Source organism: Solanum verrucosum, unplaced genomic scaffold, assembly GCF_900185275.1.
Source record: "Solanum verrucosum unplaced genomic scaffold, falcon-dt-bn FXZP01000170.1, whole genome shotgun sequence".
Classification (NCBI taxonomy): Eukaryota; Viridiplantae; Streptophyta; class Magnoliopsida; order Solanales; family Solanaceae; genus Solanum; species Solanum verrucosum.
Window position 1 is genome coordinate 1,406,480 of NW_026020395.1, and position 21,903 is coordinate 1,428,382.

At 31.6% G+C, this 21,903-nt stretch overlaps 3 protein-coding genes across 3 annotated transcripts; 1 reads left to right on the forward strand and 2 right to left on the reverse strand.

Moving 5' to 3' along the window:
• Nucleotides 1-2,059: 2,059 nt before the first annotated feature.
• Nucleotides 2,060-8,104, forward strand: LOC125839360 (cytochrome P450 CYP72A219-like). Its single transcript, XM_049518351.1, has 5 exons — nt 2,060-2,366; nt 4,617-4,833; nt 5,570-5,817; nt 6,631-7,009; nt 7,679-8,104. Exons 2-5 carry the CDS (start codon nt 4,780-4,782, stop codon nt 8,102-8,104), a joined length of 1,107 nt encoding a protein of 368 aa, XP_049374308.1. The 5' UTR covers nt 2,060-2,366; nt 4,617-4,779.
• Nucleotides 8,105-10,935: 2,831 nt separating this feature from the next.
• LOC125839367 (uncharacterized) lies at nt 10,936-14,525 on the reverse strand. The gene is made up of 4 exons (XM_049518357.1): nt 14,335-14,525; nt 14,024-14,248; nt 11,987-12,097; nt 10,936-11,229 (listed from the first exon to the last, which is right to left on the reverse strand). Exons 1-4 carry the CDS (start codon nt 14,461-14,463, stop codon nt 11,197-11,199), a joined length of 498 nt encoding a protein of 165 aa, XP_049374314.1. The 5' UTR covers nt 14,464-14,525; the 3' UTR covers nt 10,936-11,196.
• A 2,798-nt stretch (nt 14,526-17,323) lies between these two features.
• On the reverse strand, nt 17,324-21,899 carry LOC125839358 (solanesyl diphosphate synthase 1, chloroplastic-like). The gene is made up of 6 exons (XM_049518349.1): nt 21,463-21,899; nt 21,248-21,357; nt 19,936-20,063; nt 19,744-19,847; nt 18,288-18,415; nt 17,324-18,178 (listed from the first exon to the last, which is right to left on the reverse strand). The coding sequence occupies exons 1-6, from the start codon at nt 21,638-21,640 to the stop codon at nt 17,630-17,632; spliced, it is 1,197 nt and encodes a 398-aa protein (XP_049374306.1). The 5' UTR covers nt 21,641-21,899; the 3' UTR covers nt 17,324-17,629.
• Between the last annotated feature and the right edge of the window lie 4 nt (nt 21,900-21,903).

The window sequence follows — 21,903 nt, forward strand, 5'->3', positions numbered from 1 at the left end:
AATAGAGAAAAAATTCAAGAATAAATTAATTAAACGCATGTGGAAGATTTGCAATTTGTAATGTGATGTTTTAAAAAAATAAATTATTAAACTCATCATCTTGAACTCGTAATTGAAAGACAACCATGCAAATTAATTGATAGTTGATTGAAAAAACAGGAAATTAATGAAGAATTATTATATTTAAGTAGGAAAGTTTATTAGAAAAAATGTAACTAGGCAACAAAAAACAGTGCGATGTAAAACTACTAGTACTACTACTATAATATTGTGGATTTGTGGTTTATTATATTTCTATTTCATATAAAATTAAAATTCATATTTTCTAATAAAATATTTACATGATTTAGTACTACTCGTTTAAATGTCGATAGATTGAATATTTTATTTTAAGATTTTTCTTTTTATAAATTTGATGTCCGATCAAATATCGTTATATAAAATGGGATTGATGAAGCATTATTATAATTGTAGAGATGCAAAATGTAATTAGAAGGGTTAAGATTAAGATAGTACTACTAAAGAAGATTAGGATTAATCACTCTTACCTAGTACTTAATAACTACTAATATTAATTTTGTGATAAAGGGTTAGCTAGCTACAATTATACAAATCATTAATTTTTCTAAATATTATAATTAGTGGTCCATAGAGTGAAAGAGATTCCCAGAATCACTACAGTGCAAGCTAGTAATAAAACAAGGCTAGCTAGCTAACACCTACACTATTAGGTGTTTGGTTCTCATGTTTAGTTGGTTAATTAAAATATGTTTTCTAAGAAAACAAACTCGTCGTAAATGAGGAAAACGATCTCCCTAATATAATTAAGTAGAAAAATAAATTTTATAAGGGACAATTTAAGTTTGATCATTTTCTCTTTCTCACCCACCCTTTGAACATCCCAATCCTGAACCCTCACTCTCACCCCATTCTGCTCACATAGTATATGCTAGATTGTATAAATACTTTTGGAATATTAATATTTTTTTGCTTACTTATCAAATACTAGAAACTAAATAAGAAATATACCTATTTAATTTCCAACAAAATATTTTTCATGAAAAACACTTTCCTTTATACCAAACACTAATTGAATTGCTTCCTCCTTTCTTATACACATGTAACTCCTCTTGTCGTGCAAATAAAGTCTCACATTGTAATTTTCGTATGTTGTTTTAGCTCTAACACGAATTGATTGATTAAAATAGTCGTCAGAGGCATATTCAAGATTTTGAAAAGATGGATGCACTATTACAAAATGGTGAATCTAAGATATAAGTTGAATCGGTTTGACCTTTAGATTTTTAACATTGAATCTGTTAAATTTTTGAAATTATAGATCCAAAATTAATTTTAATTTATTCAAATAGTATATATATAGTTTCACGATTGATTATATGATATATCCTCCAATACTACTAGTTTTAATATGCATTTTTGGTTAATTATATAAAAAGTTTACATTGCTAACTTTTTTTAAAAGAATTACCAACATGATAGACCTGAAAATTTTGAAAGATTAAACGCAAATAAATAAATATATATCAATTAAAAAGTCAAAATGCTATCAATAACCACTAGGGTAGGTGTTACTTGATTTTAGAAAGAAAAAAAATAAGATAGATATAAGATTTAATTTCACACCTCAAGAGCTACATCCAATTATCAACATCGCATTATATGATACTTTGAGTGTGAATTAATTCATACATCTATATTAACATTTTTTTTAAAAGAAAATATAAGACTTATTTATAATCTCGGAGGGGTAGGGGTTCACGTGAACCCACGAACCCCCCTCCCCCCTAGATACGCCCCTAAAAATAGTCTAAAAATACTCTTAACATGGTTCTGTTCTAATTTTGAATTTCTAGTAAGAAATTCTTTGAATATGTACAGATTATAATTAGAATCCAATAACTTAAAAGAAATAGAATCTCACCTTATATGTAGCTTCTATTACTTTTCAAATATCAATATGAGACTTCGTTTACACATCCAATGATTTTTCTATATAACATGGCTTATAAATGGCACATAAACTCATTCTTTCCTTCTCAATTAGTAACCTTTTCCCTCTCCATTTCTCTTCATAAAGAAAATGGTTGTACTAATCTTGTTTTTAGCTTTGTTAGTGATCATGATATGGGTGTGGAGAATGGTGAATTGGGTGTGGATTAGACCAAGAAAAATAGAAAAGTGCTTTAGGAAACAAGGATTGAATGGACATCCTTATAGAACATTATATGGAGACACAAAGGAGATGGCTAAGTTGACTAAAGAAGCAAAACTTAAACCAATGAAGCTCACTGATGACATTCTCACTAGAGTCCTCCCTTTCTATCACTATACTCTCAATAAGTATGGTAAGATCCATCCTTCTTTTATTTTTTCCTTTTGAGTTTTTTCCTCTTTGCCTAGCTAGATTTACATAATCGTGGTGTTCGGGTCAACTTCTGCACACTTTAACTAATTATTACACAGGTATATACCTTTCTATATATCACCAGCATAAGGTACGTACTGTCGTATCAAGTAACTTTGTTCACCAAAATTTGGATAGATAAAATAAATCACCTAGAATTTGTACACACGAGACTTGTAATTCTCAACACTAGTTAGAGGTAAATCCATAATTGATTGCATGATAAAAATGGTAACTAACCTAGTATAATAACATATTGTAACATGTTATACTACAGTGAAAAAGAAATCTTTGTATTTACACTCTCAATGTATATATTAAAATACTTATGTATAAATCCTTTATTTTAGAAAAAAATAAGGAAGTGAAAATCATATATATCAAGATTCAAATGGGATGTATGCAATGATTAAGGTGATTCTTACAATTAGTACCAACTTGAGCATGGAAAATGATCAATTTGTGTGCATCATTAAGTTCAAGATAGCTGGTTGGCTAATATGCAAAAAAATTATACCAAATATGAAGCTAGTTATATTTTTAAAATGAGGAGGAAAAAAAACAAAGGACCAACTTGTTGTAAAATATATTTAGAGATCTATATTAATTGCAGAATATTTATTTTCTTTCAACTCTAAAATATTCTATGATAATTGCAGAATATTTACTTTCCTTCAAGTTTAAGATCTATATTACATTAATTCTACAATATTTATTTTCTTTTTAATTAGCATCAATAAGAAAAATAACAATTTTTTCTTATGTTTTACCCTTTTATTACCTAATAAAAAAATGCACTCTTTTATTTTTTAATTAATGCGATGAATTACTATCATTTACTCTTTTAGCATGTTATAATAATAAGTAGCTTATTATACCATCAAAGAATATGGTGCAGTGGATGAGGTTTCTCCTTTTTTAACCATAGAGTTGTGTTGTGTATGATTTATGAAATAATCCTTGGCAGAAAGCGTTTCTATGCAACGCGAATAGTGATAATAATTTTATTTGCTCGAGAAAAAAAACATGTATAAATTAGAGGGAGAATTAAATAATAATTGTGTAATGAAAATAGGGAACTTTCGGGAGTATAGCTTATTATCAATTTTATATAAATGGAATATATAATTTGTTATTTGTGCGTGTTTCCCGGTAGGAAATGAGATCTTTTAATTTTTATATATATGTGGTCCTATAAATACATCCAATCATCGACCATATTTGTTTGTGGTCCATTTTATTTGTGTTTTTTAAATAGTTAGGGTTCAAACTCATGATCGTTTTTTGACGTATGCCACAAGATTATTTGAATTTACAGATGTCTTTGCTTATTCCTTTTTTTATTAAGATCCGTAAAATGTCTGACTTGTGGTTTTTTTAAACTTCGAATTTAAGTTTTATGTACTGACATTGAAATATCTTTTATTAATTAAATATTGTTTTATTTGACTTGTTATTTGCAAAAATAGAATTGCTTAAATTTTATCGTCATAAAAAAAAATACAAAAATAGATTGAACCTTTTGGAACTACCATGCATGCACAAGATGCCCACACTGAAAAATATTTTATTTTCTAAAAAATTAAAATGAAGAAAATAAGGGACTAAAATATATTTGTAAACTAGAAGAGAAAGTAGTTATTACTCCTATATAATAACTATATGTAATAAAGGCATACTTTGTCTTAAATCTTAATAGTGTATGATTTAGTGATCAATGAGGTGTGATAAGAAATATAAGGTCTCAGATTTAATCTTTTATAGTGACAAAAAATATTAGTAGGTGATTTCTTTCGGTCGGTATTTGTGCTGATAGAAGATAGATATTTTATGAAATTTATTAAGATGCGTATAAGCTGATTCGAACCAATAAAGTGATGATTAAGGAGAAGATGTCAGCACCAAATTTAGGATGTAAGAGAAATAGTTCAAGCCTCTTTTCTACTAATTTTAGTTATGAATAGCAAGTTGAATTACATATTTTGCATCCAAACTTTCCTCTCATGTTATCATAATTAGCTCTACATTATTTGATCATAGTCAATTTATAATCTAATTTTGAATTGTCAACCTTTAAGAAAAACAAAAAAATTGCTAGAATTATGTTTATTCATTAATTAAGTAGCACTAATATTGTTAAAGTGGATCAATTTAAATCTTCTTGATGAAAATTATGACTTCGTTACTGCAGGTAACAATTGCTTCACATGGATAGGTCCAGAGCCTAGAATTTTCGTAATGGAACCAGAATTAATAAAGGAAATAGTAATGAACAACAACATTTTCAAAAAACCAAAACCTACTCCATTGGTACAACTTCTTGTGAGTGGCATCTCAAGTTATGAGGACCAGAAATGGCCAAGCACAGGAAAATTCTTAACACTGCGTTCTACGCCGAGAAATTGAAGGTAAAGGGTATTAGTTGTTGGTGGAAATTCAAGTAAAATTAATTTAAATAAATAAATAACAATAGTCAAGTTGAAAAGTGAATATTTCGCTCGCTTTTAAAGAGATTCTAGTAAAATTTTCACTAATTCAACTAGCAGTAATAATCTCATGACTTGTCTCCTCGATCCAAGCAGATATAACCGTTTGACTCAAAAATACTTTTAGATTAATTGTTGAGTCCAAAACTTCACCACTAAAAACACATTCATTCAACAAAATAACACTCTTTAATAATAATTCTCTTCTTTCATTGAATAAATAACATGGTAATAGATTAATAAATTAATAAGAACATGTGATAATGATAGTGGATAAATAATGTAGCAAATTATGGGTGAAGAATGATAAGAAATACGACAACTTTAGATCATCCTTGAATAGTGCTTTAGAAAAAAAATTATGGCCACTATCTTATGTTTATACCACTAACATAATATATATAAAGTAATATAATACTATTAACTATTTTAATATTAAAACATTTACTATGTATTTACTTATTTAAATCTTGATTCTGTATTTATAGTACATTTCGATTGGAATAAATCATAGTAACATTTTATTATATGAAGTAATATAATACTATGCACACTTCTCTACTACGTATTTAATGATTTAAATCTTGAATCTGTCTATATCGTATGTTTCGATTGGAATAAATCTTATAACATTTTTTTTCCTCTTGAAATTGTATAGTGTATGGTGCCAGCAATGCACAAAAGTTGTGAGGATATGATGAACAAGTGGGAAATTCTAATTTGCAATAAGAATAAATCATGTGAATTGGATGTACATCCATATTTTGAAGATTTAACAAGTGATGTGATTTCAAGAACAGCATTTGGAAGTAGCTATCAAGAAGGGATGAAAATATTTCAACTTCAAAAAGAATTAGCTGAACTCACACGTCAAGCTTTCCAATCTGTTTATATTCCTGGATGGAGGTACAAATTTAGTATATATTAATGGTGTAAATAATTTTTATACTAATAATAATATATGCATGTTAATTACCTATTTTATCACCCTATCACCTCACTCAGAGGATATCTACAAGTAAGTCTATGATTTGTAATCTCAAGAATAAGATAAATTATCTATTATATGAAATATAGGTAAGGATGATCTGATAGTATAAAAAAAAATTTATACGCATAAATGGTATATATAGCTTAAAATATTGTACGTATATCCAAAGGTGTGTGGTTTAGTGGTCTTAGGTTTAAATCCCAGTAGAAACAAAAACACTTGGTGATTTAATTTCATCATGTCTATTTAGGCGCTAATGGATAGAGTTATCTAATATTTGTGTGTCTAAACTTTAATAGCTTGAAAGATAACTCAAGTAAAAGACAGTTTTTTCCATCTGGTGTTCGGTATCCACATTGGAGTCCAATTCCATCCGGATTCACATTGGAATTAAAGTCTCACATTGGGGTAAAGTGCTCTCTAACAAAGGAGACTTCAGACCTCTGGTTAAGGGTGAAGGAGTACTTACCACTCCACCACAATCCTTGTTGGTCATGTAAAAGACAGTTAATCTATTACAACAAGTTTCTCAATATATCCAACGCAAAATGGTGAATAAACATATCTAGGAGGGATCGTGTCTTTCAAGTCGCACATTATTTGTTATGAAATGGTGAATAGTCATTGGTTGAGTTAATGTATATGACATGGTCTGTTACATGTAGTTATATTTTAGATGATCTGATTGTCAGTATTATTATATTAAGTTATTGTGATAATTTCAACAGGTTTTTACCAACAAGAAGAAATAGAAGAATGAAAGGCATTGACAATGAACTCAAAGATACATTAAGGAAGATTGTCAACAAAAGAGACAGATCCATGAATTTGGGAGAAACTCAAGAGGATTTGTTAGGCATTTTATTAAAGTCCAATATGAAGGAAATTCAACAAAATGGGAGCAAATTTGGTATGACAACTGATGAAGTAATAGAAGAATGCAAAGTATTTTATTTTGCTGGCCAAGAGACCTCTTCAAATTTATTAGTTTGGACTATGGTTTTATTAAGTGTGCACCAAAATTGGCAAACTAGAGCTAGAGAAGAAGTTCAACAAGTCTTCCACAACAATAATCCAGATTTTGAAGGGTTAAATCGTCTCAAAATTGTGAGTATAACAATAATTAGCCTTAGAGCTTTTATTTCTATCTTTAATTCCTTTTATATACTGTATTCGTTTCAATTTGTTTGTTTTGTTTTGACTTGATATAGAATTTAAGAAAGTAAGGAATACTTACGAATTTTGTCATCTTAAATTAAAGATATGTTAAATATACCAAAATACTCTTTAATCTTGTAGTCTTAAACATGTCATGTGAAATTTTGAAATTAAAGAATTGTCAAAAAAAGATAAAGATACTCTTTTTTAAAGAGACTAATAAGAAAAATAGGACAATCAATTTGAAACGAATATCTCTTTCTGAGGTTAGGAGTGGTTGAAGAATAAATAAGATCAAGATTTACATATGTGATTTAGTTTGACTATATACGAAATTTAAGAAATATGAAAAAACTCAAAACTGTCCTTAAATTAATGATTTTTTAAAAAATAGAATAGTACACGTAAACTTTTTGTCAAATAAGCATGACCCAACATGAGTAAAAATTGATAATGTCATCCCTTAACTATTAACCAAATATGAAAATGTGTCGTTTCTTGGAGACCGACTAAAGTATCACATAAATTAGGACAAATGGACAAAAGTTTATAGCCAAATTTGAACATGTACAATTGAAATCTAACATTTGCTTCAATTGTTTTTATTAATATAAACAGGTTACTATGATTCTGAATGAGGTACTAAGGTTATATCCACCAGCACCATATTTCCTAAGAAAAGCAAATCAAGAAACAAAGCTAGGAAAAATGAATATTCCACCTGAAGTAATCTTGATGATACCAACAATATTTATTCATCATAATGAAGAATTATGGGGTGTTGATGTTAAAGAATTCAAGCCAGATAGATTTTCTCAAGGAATTGCAAAAGCAACAAAGGATAAACTTTGTTTTTTACCTTTTAGTTGGGGTCCTCGTATTTGCATTGGCAATAATTTTGCTATGATGGAAACAAAGATTGCCTTAGCTATGATCCTTCAACGTTTTGAATTTGAGCTTTCTCCATCTTATACTCATGCACCTACTTATGTGGTTACTCTTCAACCTCAATGTGGTGCTCACTTAATCTTGAAAAAGTTATAGGTAAACATTGTTCGGATTCTTCAAGAAATTTATTGCTTTTCAAGGATCAACTTTACGTACTTGTTTTGAAGAGTTTGAACAACATGTGTTATAGGTCATGTATTATTCTGGATTTGTTATTATGAGTCATGGAAGTAGTCCTGTGTGCATTATTGTAGGTTGTTTATATTATAAAATTTGTGTGCCTAACAGATCATCTTTCATGTTGTTAACTTCTTTCTTTGTCCTTTATTTGGGCTTTTTGTTATCCATTTAGAATTGTGGTACTTTCTTCATTGTCATGCTAGTGTATACTTTGTGTTCAATGATAATTTACAAGTTAGCTTTTAGATTTAATTCTTCTTTTTGAAGAATTTTTAGTGCTAGTAAAACTGTTTTTATTTTTATTTTCGAAGGGACTCTAGAAATGTGAGAATGGCTTGAATAGAGCACATGAACAATAATAATTTATTAGCCACAAGTGATAAGTTAAAAGTTTCAAAATCAAGCAATAAAACATCAGCAATTTTCATTTTTCGAAAATCAAACAGTTCAAATTTTAACTGAAATTTGTGCATGAAATCTTCAATTTTTTTGAAATAAAATTTATATATTTATAAACTACATAAAAATATTATAAGTCATAACAATTGATATTTCAAAATATTTAAAAAATCTATAAAAAAATTTACGATCAAAATCAGACTTATTTAAATCTCAAAATCCAAAAAATACCACATAAAATGAGACGGGGGAGTAATTAAGAAAATTGGACGGCGTGTAATTAAGAATTTGGGTTGATTAGTCAACCATTAGAAAACTTTGAATACAAATCCTTCTTTGTTTGTTTTGGTTCATTAAGAACATTTTTCTAGAAATCAGAAAAACCAAACTTTTACGATTGGCTAAGCTCATAAACGTAAAAATACTTTAAAACACATTGAGAAGATTTCTATATTATTACTTATAAATGGCCACAAGTTTTTATTTCATATTTGGTAGCTTCAAATTAACAAAAACAGTCTAATTAGAAGAGTTTAGTTAATATTTATGCAGCCAAAACAAAAAATTAGAGTGAAACAGTTAACAGATTATCGAAATATTGATAAACTTTAATTACTTCTGATGAACCTAATCTGATTAGGCACTAAGAAATTCCCAATTGACTGTTTAAAATCTAAAGGTAAAATGTAGGGCAGAATCCATGAACTAAAACACGATGAAGATTAAGCACGATGAAGGAACGTGCAGAACCTTGAGACTGCCCTAATATGCATATAGGCCGAGTGAAATTGAATTCCCACACATAAGAAGGAACTCATTTGGATCGACCGTAGTAAAAAAAAACAAATGAATTGAAAAAAAATACAAGGAAATGTGAGACCTTTCTCTACAGAAGCAATCGATGGAGTACAATTGCAGAGATGAAGAAAGGACTGATGATTAGTATATGCCCGCAACGGAACTAGAGCGCCATTGTTTCATAAGCTCGCTCTGATCTCTCATAGGCAATGTTCTAAACCCTAGCTTCCGTGCTCGCTTATATAGAGTTTTATTTGTTGGGTTGGGCCTTATACTTCAGCCCATAACATAACCAAGAGGGTATGTTTTTGGAATTTGAATTACACTACAAAACCGAACCGAAAATCAAATCAAACCGCAAATTGAGTCAAACCGAAAAAAAAACCCGACTAGTGATTTGGTATTGGGAAAAAAAATCCGACTATATTTGGATTGGGTTGGTTTCAACTAAAATAAATCAACCCGACATTATATATATAATTTTAAAATTTTATTTTATACGTAAAAATATTTACTTTGATATAATTTTTAAATATTTCTTATACTTTTTCATAGTTTTTATCTTTTAATATATTATTTCATGTTTGAAAGTTAGAATTCTTAATGACCCAATAAAGATTATAGTCCATAAATATTGGTAATTATAATAAAGCTTAAATCAAAATCAAATTAATATTAATGCAAAAAGAAAATCAATTCAACACTAAGAATGACAATAATATTGAATATTTGTTCTTTAGTTTTACATAGGTTAAGACAATTAAAATACATAATCTAATTTTAATTTCCTTTAATATTTAGTCATGTAACTAATAATTGTTAAACTTCTTTTAGCTTGATTTAGTACTTTTAAATTATGATAATTTTCATTATGACTTATTAATTTGCAATATTTATTTTACGCGATTTTATTATTATTATTTTGAATATTTTAATGTCATTAATCATATCATATTTTGTGTTATTTTCTTAAGAAACACTTAGATAGTTGTATTTTGGTAGGACTAAAGAAATATTTGAAGCACAAGTAATTATATGTTTGTATGAATACTTTACCGAAAAAACGAAAAACCTAAAAATATCCGAAAAAACCCGAGTTTTATTGGTTTGATTTGGTTTATAAATTCAAAAATCCAACACAAATGGATTGGTTTGATATTTTAAAAAACCTGAACCAACCCGACCATGTACACCCCTACTCCTAGTACATAACCGTGATCTTTAACTTAGTCTCGATTGTTGTATATGTCTCGTAAGTTGTAACCTTACGTATATATAGGACACAATACACATGTCTACTTATTCAACATAATATATTTAACATAAAATTGTGTCATCATGTAGGCCAAGTTAAACGGCACATTCTTATGATGTGATAAATGTTTGTGAAGATATTTGATATCTTAGTCATTACCTAGATGATATAGCTTTTAAGTATATATAATAGGCGCTTTAATACTTTTGTACTCGCAAGTTAGCTAAGTTTGCTTTAATCTTATAATTACTCTCATGAATATTTTGTCCCTCAATTTTTTGCTTGATTTCATACCTTAAATCAAAATATTTTAAACCATAGACATTACAAATGTACAGAAAATCAAATTCATGGTTTCAAGTTTCAACTGATTCCTTAGAATATGTACAAACTCTCTTCAGCACTTCAAAAACTACTTAGCCAAAATGAATTAGTAGCAATCATTATTCAGAATTGGTTCTTCCTAGAAAGAAGGCAATAATCAAAGGAGGACTGGTAAAAAATCACATTTCCCATTTCAATTGTATATCTTCAATACAATACATTGTTTTTGTTGTCATAACGAGCCAAAGCCCTCTGGCGGCCACACCTGCATGTGCAAACAAGAAGGGTCAGCTAACTAGTTTTACCTACCAGATTTTCAAATGGTTACTACACCCCAAATGTTTGTGCATCAATGACCATATATCGATATCAATATTGTTGGTGTGAGTAGATGAATTTGCAAAAAGAAGTGTTCCAAGTAAAGGTACACTACTATCATATAATCAAATTAAAGACTTCAAAGTAGACAATGGTTATGTTAAGAATAGGGAAGCTCTTATCTTGTTCAATATGTAAAGACAGATAAACTACAACTGCATGTGAGACTTGGAGTTAGCAGAGTTCTGGATAAACTTGCCTAAGCAACAGGCTGGAGTTCTCTAGTCGTAAACCGAATTTTTAAGGGGAAACACCAGATGCTAATCTATCCAGAGGTAAAGTTATTTCAGAAGTTGAGGATTCATTACTATGATTTGAATGACTTTATTAACAGTACGACCTAGATAATTGACCAAATGGAAAAATTCAACTCATGCAAACCTTTCGAAGAAAACACCAATCATCAATTTCTAGGCCAAGTAGTTAGGGCCTATTTGATTCTTCATAGGAATAACATATGTACGCTTTAGTCTGTGTAAGATTCTCTATTTTTTGGCGTACATCTTGTGTAAGTGGTTATTCCCCAGAACATCAATAAGTTATTACTTTACCCACACACAACAATGCAAGCTTTAGAACCTTTATAAATAGAAGAATGCAGATAAGTTTAGTCTCACTTAGATAGTAAAGATAATATAACTTACTCTATACAACACTTTTCCCAGGATAAGGCCACAAGGGATTGGCCCCAGTTGCCGTGAATCCTTCGAAGCAAAGATGTTATCTCCCTGAATCCAAACATGCCCCTTTGGAACCTAGATAACCCCACACCAAGATAAACGAGGAGGAGGGGAAAAAACCAAAGAAACTATTAGAATATAGGGCATTACAAATAAAACTACAGGATATTATGGAATGAGAAAACTAGATATCACCTCATTCACATAGTAAGCAGTGGAATGTCACCTCAAAGATGAAGAAACTTTTTCTCTTCCAACTGTATATATTTATTATCACAGGAAAGAATTCCAAGACAGTTTCAAATTGTTATTTCAGGTGGTATTCCAGAAAATCAGAGTGAAACTACTAGAAGCATACAACATCTAAATAAAGTAAAAAATAGAGCATTTTTTTGAGAAGTGCTTCAAATAAAATCCTCATTTATATATAACGATTAGAGGGCAAGGCCCATTGTCTACCGAGTTTCAAACTGTGCACTACTGACACTTCGGGTTTACTCGGTTATTAAATAAAGAAAATTGAATTCTCATTTTCCCGTTTACTTTGAGATGAAACGTGGCAAAAGAAATAGGTTCACATACTCTGCCAAAATGAAAGGACCTTGAATATAAGAAACTGAAGGTGAGCCTGGAAACAGCAATGAGAGAGAAAACCTAAGTGGGTAAGCATAAGGAAGCTTGGTGGCATGCCTAACATTGTGTTCAGAGCCCAAATTCAGGTTTCTTAAGAGAATTGACACCACACTATCCTAGGTCCTGGCAATTACAAATACTAAAGAAGACAGTAAGATCCATTACTCAGCACGTGACGGGGCACCTTTTTGCACACCATATATTAATAAAAATTAGAGTACTTCCCAAGCAATTGGTGGATGTTTTTGGTCATATGCGGTTCTCTTTACAACAACTATGCCTCAATGCTAAACTAGTTAGGATCCAGTGCTTCCATTAAATTATCTTCTTAACTAGCTTTGGACAAATAGTTGGTGTTTTGAAACAACTTCACTCCACTGGATTTTATATCTACCAATGTTATCTTTTAACATTAATCATCCTAGAGTCCGAACCACTGGCAAACAAATTTGTAGGTCTATATAGGCCAAACCATCTAATGTGACCTTTTGTTTTATCCTATGTGTGGTTTCTATGAAAGGGTGGAAAACTAGGAAGTCCAAAGATTAAAAGATACAACTTTTTCTCTCATTTGCTTAAATAAGTAAAGAGACTCCAAGAATTTAAAGCATTCACTGCAGAAACTAGTAACTGTCTGTTATCTCTAACTAAGTTGAAATCTAATGAAGAACAAAGAGGTTTGCATCTATAAGGAAAGAGAAAAGAAAGAGAGCACTAGGAAGATAAAAACAGTGAATCCACAGACCAATGACAAAACTGGACTATAGTTAATAGAAAATCATCAACAATAGAAATTAAGCAGCCACAAGTCTTAGAAGAATTGGCTTGACAGCCATGTAACTCCTCGAGAATCATGTTATTCACCTGTCACGTGTAGCCACCATAGTCATAAATACCCGCAGTAAGCTCCTGGCTCACCCCTATCTCTAGAGGGCTAATCCCAGCACATTTTTGTTTAAAAGCTCCTGACTCGCCCCTATCTCTAAAGGTGCTAATCCTAGCACATTTTCGTGTAAAAGCTCCTAACTCGCCCCTATCTCTTAAGGAGCTAATCCTAGCACATATTTGTCTAGAACTCCTGACTCGCCACTATCTCTACAGGGGCTAAATCCCAGGACATTTTTGTTTAAAAGCTCCTGACTCACCCTATCTCTAAAGGGTTTAATCCTAGCACATTCTTCTTTAAGCCTTCCTATGACTTCTTCATTACAGCAATAACTCATGCTATACTATAGAGCACACATATGGTCATATACTTAGCCAACAAATGGAACACATTGTTTGAGATATGGTTTCTCACTTAACAACTATCAAAAATCAATCCAAGAATCGAAAAAGGCCAAAATTACACAGAAGAAAAGAGCACACCTTTAAGCTAATATATCGGTCACTTCTTGAAGGGTCAGCTAGAAAAGTGACAGTATCACCCTCCATACCAATAATTCGTTTAGTTACAGTCTTTCTAGGGTTATCAGGTGACCGAACAAGGATTACATCTCCGGGTCCCAACTTATCCAACAACGGCGACAAATGTTCAACCAGCAAAACGTCACCGGTAAGATTCAGGGTGGGCAACATGCTCGGACCGTACACCTAAAACAGTACAAAAATTCAAAAAACTATCCGCAAAACCTAATTTCTGACCGGAAAAATTGCAGATAAAATGGAGAAATACGTACCATTACTGGAGAGAAAACGTAGTTGTTTGTGACATGTAATAAGCAGAGGAATTTGGCGATAAGAAGTGATTGTTGAATTCCGTCCTTGGCTTTGGATTTCCATTGACTCAAGTACTGAAACAATCGCATTATCTTCTTCCACCTTCACAAATCAATGAATGAATCAACAAAAAAAATAGGATTTGGGACTTTGTACGGTTTCAGAAATTAATTGCTGTAATTTTCTTTTCTTCACTATTACACATTACGGTAGGAATGCTGGCTATTATTTCATAACGTATGATTTTTGTTGTTACATAATGTCACATATTTATAATTTGAATGATGAATTTATAATAAAAAGAAAGTATTGAAAAGACTCTTAAATTTGGCGTAAATTATTTGTTTCATCACCGAACTATTGACACCTTAAAAACATATTTTTTCTTGATTAACTAAACTTAGATACACTCCAGATCTTGCAACATGACATAATAAATAGTCTCAAACTCTTGTATGACATGTGACTCTTAATAAAAAACTGATAGCAGTGTTGAAAACACCCCTATTATAAACTTGGCGATAGAACCGTCAATATGGGCTAGGCCCGTTGGACCTGCCTGACCTAACCCGTGATTTGATAGGGCTGGATTACGATTTTTGAAGCCCATTTAAGAAAATGATTTTTTAGCTTGGCCTAAATAAGTCTGCCGATTTGTGGGGCTTGACAAATATGGATAGAGCAGGCCCGTGGGCCAAATAAAAATAAAATAGAAATAACAAGAGTCTAAACTCAATATCTGTTTAAAGTTTGAAATATTACAATTTAAATACAAATTATGTTTATAAAATATGTACTACATAAAATAAAATTTCCTAAAATTCCTAGGAAATCACCGCATAAGTCATTGCCTATAGAATATTTTCATAGTTTTTGTATTTTATTATAATCATTGAAATACAATTAGGTTAATATTTCTATTTAACTATTTATGCTTTTTACTTGAAATCAAACTTAATAAATATTATAAAGATAATTTTATTTGTATATTTGATTAACAAATAGTAACACTAACACCATGTAATATTGTCTTGTTGATATTTATGATAATTTTTTAAAATTATAATTTAATTTAAATAATTATAAAAAATATATTTTTAAAAAAAGAGGGCTGACCTCGAAAAAACCCGTAGCCCACGTACTTGTGGGTTGGGCCGACCATTTTCTGGCCCACACAAAAAATGGGTTAGCCCGGCCTGGCCCGTCAAATTTCAAAGCCTGTATGGATTGACCCGGATGGGGTGGGCCAGCCTATATTGACAGCTCTACTTGGCGAGAATTTAAGAGTGTATTTCACTCATGTTGCAAGATCGGGGATGTATTTAAGTTCAGTTAGTCAAGTAAAGGGGTGTTTTTAAGGTTGTCAATAGTTCGGAGATGAAACCAATAATTCATGCTCAGTTTAGCGTGTTTTCAATACTTCTCTCGGAAAAAAAAGTAAGGTACAAGGTAAAACTTTTATAAAAAGATAGGATAAAAGATGAAAAATTATCATTAAATAATAAAGAGAGAATTATCGAAAACATCCCTAAACTTGGCATAAATTATTAGTTTCATCCATGAACTATTGTCAGCCTTAAAAACATCATTTACTTGACTAACTGAAGTTAAATACACCTGTGATCTTGCAACATTAGTGAAATACACTCTAAATTCTCGTCAAGTTTAGGGGTGCTCCTACAAGAGTTTGAAACCACTTGCTATGTCATGTGGCATATCGAGAGTGTATCGAGGTGTATCCAAGTTTAGTTAGTCAAGTAGATGGGTGTTTTTAAGGCTGTCAATAATTTGGGGATGAAACTAATAATTTGCGCCAAATTTAGAGATGTTTTTTATACTTCTCTCAATAATAAATAAAGATAAAATGAGAAAAAAAAATATTATGTCAACGACATTGTCACACTAAATCGATCATTACATGAAATGGTCTTTTTGTTACTTAGCAATAGATTTAAACTATACAATACAATAAAATTTAAGTAACAATCAAAACAAACATTATATTTAAATTAACAATACCATATATAGTGTTAAACATACCTGCAAGGCTGCAAACCCAATTGATTTGGGATTTAATTAAGAGCCCGTTTGGATTGGTTTAAAAGTTGGTCAAACCTACTTTTAAGTCAGTTTTTTACTTCTGAAAGTGTTTGGCAAATATAAAAAAAAATAACTTAAAATAAGTAAAACATGACTTAAAATAAGTTAAGAAGTGTTTGACAAGGTAAAAAAAATATCTTATAATAAGTTAAAAATAACTTAAAATAAGTCAGAAACCAAAAGTAGGTCTCCCCCTATTTTATTTTATTTTGACTTAAAAGTTATTTCAGTTTGACTTTTTATTTTTTACTTAAAAGTTACTTTTTAAGCCAATCCAAACGGGCTCTAAGTATATGTGTTTCCAAAAATAGTTTAGTCCTATTCCTATAAGGTTTCTAAAATCAACAACTTATATATTATAAATAAATATACATAATTCCTTGATTGTTTATGATCACGCAATTTTAAAAAAAAGTTACTGATTACTTTTTATTTATCGGTTAGCTTATTTTATTTACAAAAAAAAATCATAATCCTAATTCTAAAAGGACTTAATTAAGGCATGTACTTCTTCAAATCCGAATCATAATAGGGTTAGGAATGAATTAAAACTATAAAACCTTGTCTTTGCCTTCTAATTGTTCCATCTTCAAATTAAACTCTCCTGCTTTTTAATACTTCGAGACTTGTCCCTAGGCAAAGTTGAAGATTTATAGTGAAGTTGTTCAACGGCCGCTTAAAATCTAGCGATACAGATAAAAAAAAATTGTACTATAACGAGTGGTTAGGGTTCAACTATATTACCTTCTCCATTCAGTAGCAATGCAATTTACTTGATGTGTTACACAATTGGTACCAATTTCGTATTGTCAATTTATAATATAAATGTCCATCCAAGAAAGCCAAGAGTAAATAGTAATATATGACATTATTAGTAATTGTGAAATTTCTCCAGTGTACAACAACAGTTGAAATTTGACAATTTATTAGCCAAATTATAAAGAATGCTGGAACACCATATTGCTGTATTAGGAACTGAAAAATTACAACCTGTATGAGTATATATATGAACATAGTGAAGCACTTTCGTCCTGATCGCAATCGCCATTCAAACTATAGTAATAGCTTCAACTCTATGCTCCAGATATTGTTAGATATGAAGAGCTTCAAGAGAATAATAAACCAAAGGTGTATACTTTCGTCCTGTGTTTTCGTCTATTCAATTCTCTCCAGATTATACTTCACGATTTCCTCAAGTGCTGCTCGGAAAGGACTAGACGGAAGGCATTTTAGGTTCTGCATTGCTAAATCAGCTTTCTCCTTTGCCAAATCTTGTGCTCGTTGAATTCCCCCGCAGGTCTTCACCAGATTGATGGCCTCCTCGAGAGAACCAGCATCGTGAAATTCTGATTCGATTATATTCCTAAGGTTTGGCTCTTTCTCTAATGCAAAAAGTACTGGTGCAGTAAGGTTTCCCTTGGCTAAGTCACTTCCAGCTGGCTTTCCCAGTTGTGCTGCTGATTGTGTGAAGTCCAATATATCATCAACAATCTGGAACGATAAACCAAGATTCCTCCCATATTGAAACATTTGTTCACTAATGTCACTGTCAACGTCACTGAAAATGGCAGCTCCTTTGGTGCTTGCAGCAATCAAGGAGGCCGTTTTATAGTAACTCTTGAGCAAATATTCATCCAGTCCAACATCACAGTCGAACAAATTAGAGGCCTGCTTTATTTCACCACTTGCAAAGTCTTTAATAACCTGCCATAAAAATCAATAACCACAAAGGATGTTGAGGTACAACGAACTAATAATGATATCAATGTTGCCAATTCTACAAGATGTGCAAACCTAGAAGATCTTAAGATACCTGACTGATGAGCTTTATGACTTCAAGGTTTTCAAGGTTAGCTAGGTACCAGGACGACTGTGCAAACATAAAATCACCAGCCAGTACTGCCACTCTAGTACCATATAATTGGTGAACAGTCTCCTTTCCTGCTTTAGAAGTTTTATTAAGAGGCCAATACAATGAAGCAAAGGAGAAGGTATAATAGAAATTGCGATTAAGAGAAGCAAGTTAATGACAAAATTTGACCACATGAATGACAAACAGAGAACTCATATTTGGAAGTGCTATAACAGAATCAATCATCATTTGATCTAAGCTAAACTATTAGGAAAAGGAAGCATTGATGGTAGAAATAACAATCTAGTATTATCAGCCTCTACAAACTTGGGAAAGCGAAGATCTAATCCAGTCTTGTTCTTTTCCTTAATCCTGAGAAAGCGCATACCTAGCCCAGTCTTGTCAGTTTTCTCTCTTTTTTTGGTGTGTCCACTGTCGAGTGTACCATTTCACAAAACAGTTGTACAGAGTCTCACATATTTTTTTCAGAAAGCACACAAATCTGACAAATGCTGGGAAGATCTCAGAAACCCGAAATGCAAAGTAGGAAGAATATTTAAACAGTAAAGACCTCATCACATAACCTCTTGCTAATCAAGCATACTGGACTAACCCTTGAAGTTATTAAGGTCTCTGGATCCCCCGGGAGAGCAGGGGAGATCATCTTTCATAGAAGTAAGTCAACCAATCAAGTTAGACAACGAGAACCTCATGTAGATCAATCAGGACAGCATCAATAACAATTAGAAAATACTTGAGAAATAAGTAACTGGTCCTAGGAAATGCACAAGAGATAGCTTAGAAACGATAAGCCCAAATCTCATACACATCCAACCAATGTTGTAGTGTCAAATAAAGTGACTGGGGGGTTTCTAATCAATAAAAAGGTGTCGTCATCAGTGTAAGTTTGGTTATTCTGCTGATGTCGTCTGTCCAGATTGTCTGGCATCCACAGTAGATTCTAGGGCATCTTTATTTCTTTTTTCGTTAGATATACCTTAGAAATTCTTCATCAACTGAAATTGTCAAAAGTGAGACTCTTTAAAGGAATAGATATTGTTTTGAGAGTAAGAGCAAGCATCACGGTATCATCATAGAATCAGAAAGATGACAGTATCTTCTTTAGCGTTTTCTTCTACATATTCCTCCTAAATTAGTACTTAAATTTTTATTTGAAGAACAATAACCCACAATGATGCCTGCAAAATAACTCTATTCCTAGTAATGGTATAGCTGAAGATTTTGAGTAATATCCAAAGCAATAACCACTGAATATGTACAGTAACCTTTTCAGCCACCTGAATAAAGTATTAAACTAGATGCAAGAGTGATTATCATTTTGAGTTTTTAAATAATTTAAGGCGGTGAATTTGCAGATGCATCAGAGGAGAATGACAAGTTGCTTAAAATGTTTTACCTCTTCGTGTGTCACTTTCATCTAACACGTCATCATGTATCAAGCTTGCAGTATGGATCATTTCAATGATTTCAGCTAACCTTCTGTGTTTTGTGGTGAGTTCCCTGGTAGCAAGCATTTTAAGACATTAGCTTAGCTGATATGTTGTTGTTGAGTCTTACAATAGGAAAAAAATCAAATAGTGTTCCTCACTTTAAGCCAGACATTTCTGCTGTGGCCCTTGACACTAAGAACACTAAAGCAGGTCTCACCCTTTTGCCACCAGCACCAAAAATCTGCTCAGCTGCAGACATCAAAACTGGGTTCTCTGCGCCAACAATCTGAAAAATGATTTCTCTTAGATACAGAATAGAAGAGAGATATGTTAAAAGTAAATTGGCCCGATATGCCATCTGAACATTCAAGTGGTATTGATCCAATGAACAACATAGTTTTACAAATCCTAATAATAGCAAGTGACAATCACTAATATGAAACGTTTTCAGTTACTCCCTGATATTTGACATCACATTAGTCACCATTAGACATATGTGTGTTTATTTATCAGGATATACATTTGAGATACTCTCAGGCCCAGCTGCACTTATTTCTTGTATCAAGTTTTTGAATCAAAGTAAATGAAATTGTCAAAAACCTAGGACCTTTTACAATGAACTTCATAAGCTCAAGGTCAAGGTACCTGTGCCTATGGGAGATAGCAGGTAACCAGGTGGAATAGTTGAGGTGTATGCACGCTTGCCCGGACACCACCATTATCCAAAATAGAGATACAATTTGGAAGTGATTGTGTAGCTCCTACTCTTATGTTTAGATTTTTTAAGGCCAATAACCCAGACAAATAAATATATCTATGATGTCCAGTTGTTTATCCTCCATGACCATTTAGTAGTCTAAAAACTGCATCTCTCATACATCTAAAGCAGTTCATTCGGGAACAAAGTATGCTCACCTTAGCATCATTGAATTCTCAATGACAAGTACAACCATCTGGCGATGCCAGCTGGTATTTGAATCAAACCATGACCAAATACCAAATAAAACCGTCCTCAAAAATGTTCCAAGGTTAAGATATCATTTGGCAGAGTGATACTGCCAACTCCTATTCCCCTTCTATTTTAATTCTAGCAAGGCCAATAAACCCCAAATATCATCAAAGAAGCATCTCTATTGATTTTAATCCCCACTAGCATGACCACTAGTCCAAAATTGTACCTCTCTCTTACATCTAGAGCAATTCATTAAAAGGAACAACTCGACGAAGCATGATGAAGTTAAATTATGACAAGTACATTAGTCATTTGACATACCAGCAGTAATAAAGTCAAAGGAACGTGTTCCGAATCATGCCAGATAAATGATTATATGTATTACCTTGGCAGCTATTAGTCTAAAAATAAGATTTTGTCACATATAATCCATTAAGCTATATAGCTGAAAAATCACATAAGCAAAAGTTGAAACATGAAAAGATTGATTAATTAAACAGTGTCAACAAATAACTCACATTCTGCAAGTTCTTGTTTAATGTAAGTAGGTCATCAGCAACCACTTCAAAAACATTAGTCAATGAAATAGGCTTTGCTGACTTATTCAAATCCAAAACTGGTGCCAACCCTGCAATACAATCACAACAACAACAATATTTCAAAATTCAAATCATTCCAAGAATACCCTTATAAACTATAATCCTAAAAAAAAAAATTGAATTTAACTGTATACCAGTAAGTGAAGCCTTAGTTGAGATACGCCCAAATTCTTGTCTGCAAGACAACAACTTCTTCCCATTGAATCTTCTACTTACATTTCTCAAAACACCCTTTGAAAAAGAACACCCACAAGCCAAAGACTCCAATGGGGTTCTCCCAATTTCAAGATTATGGCAACTCACAGACATCATCTTTGTAATACCCACTTAGCTAAATCACCAAATTTTGCCTTGTAAAGCTTCAAGATTGCTTTTTTCGACACCCCAATAGGCAAAAAAGAACAGAAAACTGATATGGCAACAATTTGAACACTTGGGTGTGCTTTTATAACCTGTCCAAGAAGAAATAATTGAGTGGATAAAAAAGAACCACATAAAAATGGAGTCTTTGGTCTGATTTAGTGACAGAAAATGGAAGAAAAGGACAGTTGGGCTGGGTTTCAACTCCTAAATTT